The sequence below is a fragment of the Lactuca saligna genome, chromosome 8 (assembly GCF_052625555.1).
Source record: "Lactuca saligna cultivar CGN05327 chromosome 8, ASM5262555v1, whole genome shotgun sequence".
NCBI lineage: Eukaryota > Viridiplantae > Streptophyta > Magnoliopsida > Asterales > Asteraceae > Lactuca > Lactuca saligna.
In genome coordinates this window covers 86,645,863-86,648,497 of record NC_136424.1, presented here as the reverse complement: position 1 = coordinate 86,648,497, position 2,635 = coordinate 86,645,863, and the positions used below count along the sequence as shown (strand labels likewise).

At 36.2% G+C, this 2,635-nt stretch overlaps 1 protein-coding gene across 1 annotated transcript; it reads left to right on the top strand.

Annotated features, from left to right (window-relative positions):
- The first annotated feature begins 716 nt into the window (after positions 1-716).
- LOC145009097 (delta(12)-fatty-acid desaturase FAD2-like) lies at positions 717-2,143 on the top strand. The gene has a single exon (XM_078967764.1). It carries the CDS (start codon positions 833-835, stop codon positions 1,988-1,990), a length of 1,158 nt encoding a protein of 385 aa, XP_078823890.1. The 5' UTR covers positions 717-832; the 3' UTR covers positions 1,991-2,143.
- The last annotated feature ends 492 nt before the right edge of the window (positions 2,144-2,635 follow it).

Below are 2,635 nucleotides of genomic sequence, written 5' to 3'. Positions count from 1 at the left end.
TTTTCTTGTTGACTGTGTTAAAGTATGATTAATTGAAATATTGGTAACCGGTTTGTGAAGTATGATCAACTAAATATGATATATGAATTATGATTTACTGATTAACTAATTAACTGGATTGGATTGAACTTTAAAATATGATTTACTTATTAATACTTTAATATATAAAAATTCTAAATAATATAAAAAAAACGTTATATCACCGCTATACCACCGCGAGAACCGCAATTTCAAATAGCGGCCGATGACCGTTATTATATTTTTGACCGTGATAACTGCTTAGTTTAACAACGAATCATATTCTTGTAGAATTCAGGATAAAAATCGGTTGAACTTAAAACCAAATCAAATATTCTTGTAGAATTTAGGTTTAAGAAATTTTTGAGATATTTCATTTTTTTTCATTCTTTCTACATTTTTTTTTTGAATGAAATGTTCTAACACTGGTGGACCATAACTTTTCATATAATAGGACTATGATTTTTTATACACAACTGAAGAAATTCTTAAAAAATTTAAACATAGTAATTCACATTTGATATTATTCGTATATATACGAGGTGTAAGAAATAACACTAATTATTCTAATTAGATTGTAATTGATTGAGGGTCAATTATTTTGTAACCATCTGTTTAAGTGTCTTCTAATCTCGATCATTATTATATATTTATATTTATATATGTCTCTATGCGTATCTATATATATATAACGGAAACAAAAGCCCCCATCCACCATTGCACACCTTAACATCCAAAGCTTACAGAATACCATTTTTCTTAGTTTCTAAAAGGTGAAATCGGTTCTTGTGAATCTATCTCTTAATTAAGAAACATGGGTGCCGGTGGTCGTTCAAATCCTAGTGATCTAGATGTTAAGAAATCCGATACCGATCGTATCAAACGAGCCCCAACCTCAAAACCTCCATTTACCTTAGCAGATATCAAGAAAGCCATACCACCTCACTGTTTCGAAAGATCCTTGATTCGATCCTTTTCATATCTCGTTGCTGACCTCACCGCAGTCTCGATCTTCTACTACCTCGCCACAACTTACATCCCACAGCTCCCTCACCCTCTTCCTTACCTTGCCTGGCCGGTTTACTGGTACGTTCAAGGTTGTGTGTTCATGGGGATTTGGCTTATCGGTCATGAATGTGGTCATCATGCCTTCAGTGACCATGTATGGCTCGAGGATTGTATTGGGTTTGTTTTACACTCATGCCTTTTAACCCCTTACTTCTCCTGGAAAATAAGCCACCGCCGGCACCATGCCAACACCGGTTCTCTTGAGCATGATGAAGTATATGTTCCAAAGACAAGATCAAAACTGGGTTCTTCCGCGTTTTACCTCGACAATCCAATCGGAAGAACGTTAACCCTTATGGTCAAACTCAGTCTCGGATGGTATATCTACTTGTCAATCAATGCTGCGGGAAGACCTTATGACAAGTTCGCAAGCCACTATGATCCCAGAAGCCCTATTTTCTCAGATAACGAGCGAATCCTGATCCTCATGTCTGATATCGGACTTATCGGCTTTTCTACCTTGTTGTACAAATTGGCGACAATCCACGGGTTCGCTACTGTTTTTTGTGCCTACGGAGGTGCCTTAATGGTCATGAACGCGTTTCTTGTGATCATCACATACCTTCATCACACTCACGCTTCTTTGCCTCACTACGATGACTCTGAATGGAACTGGATGAAAGGTGCTTTCGCAACTGTAGATAGGGATTACGGAGTTCTGAACAAGGTGTTCCATAACATTACCGACACTCATGTGCTTCACCATTTGTTCTCTTATATTCCTCATTATCATGCCATGGAAGCCACCAAAGCGATCAGGCCCATTGTGGGAGAGTTTTATCAAAAGGATAGCACTCCATTTTACTTGGCGTTATGGAGAGAATCCAAGAACTGTCTGTTTATCGAGCCTGATGAGAGTGATGAGAAGAACAAAGGTATCTACTGGTTCAGAAGCCAGTACTGATCAGTAAAGCAAACAAGTGAAATGGGAATTAAGTTGTTATCGTGTGTAATTTGAATGATCTGCTATTTGTATCTTGTTTTTCCTACTTTTAAGTAATGATGTAACTCCTCCAAACATTAATATAATAAAGAAAAGTCTCAGCATGTTTAGCAATGGACGAAAACAATATACCCATCCATGCACGAAATATATTTTTTTGGTTAACATTATTAGTGACGAACTTTTTATTAGTTTTACTATTTACAGAAAAAAGTAATAATGGTTGTTCAGGTGTTGGAGGAACGCGTTAAAAAAAAAAAAAATCAGATAATGGGATGATTGCCGGAGTTAATGAGGACTCCGGCGTAATGGCCGGAGAAGAAGACTAGCAACAGCACGTTGATGCTTTCTGTTTCTGTAATATTTAAATGGGTCAAAGATATTTAATAAAAAAATATTCGTTGTGTGCTCTAGTCCAAATTGGCAGCCAAGGATTTATTAGAAATTAGTAAACTGCATAAATGATAAATGGTCCTACGATATTATTATAGTTTTTGTTTGGTCCCTACGGAATCTGTTTTTGTATAAACCGTTTTACCTTTTGGTCTTAACGATGTTCTTCTTTGGTGAAAAAGAAATAAGGAATTCGCATACTCAATGCCTTAA

Excerpts from the sequence above, each read along its gene's own strand:
- LOC145009097 (XM_078967764.1), top strand. The coding sequence starts at position 833 with ATGGGTGCCGGTGGTCGTTCAAATCCTAGTGATCTAGATGTTAAGAAA.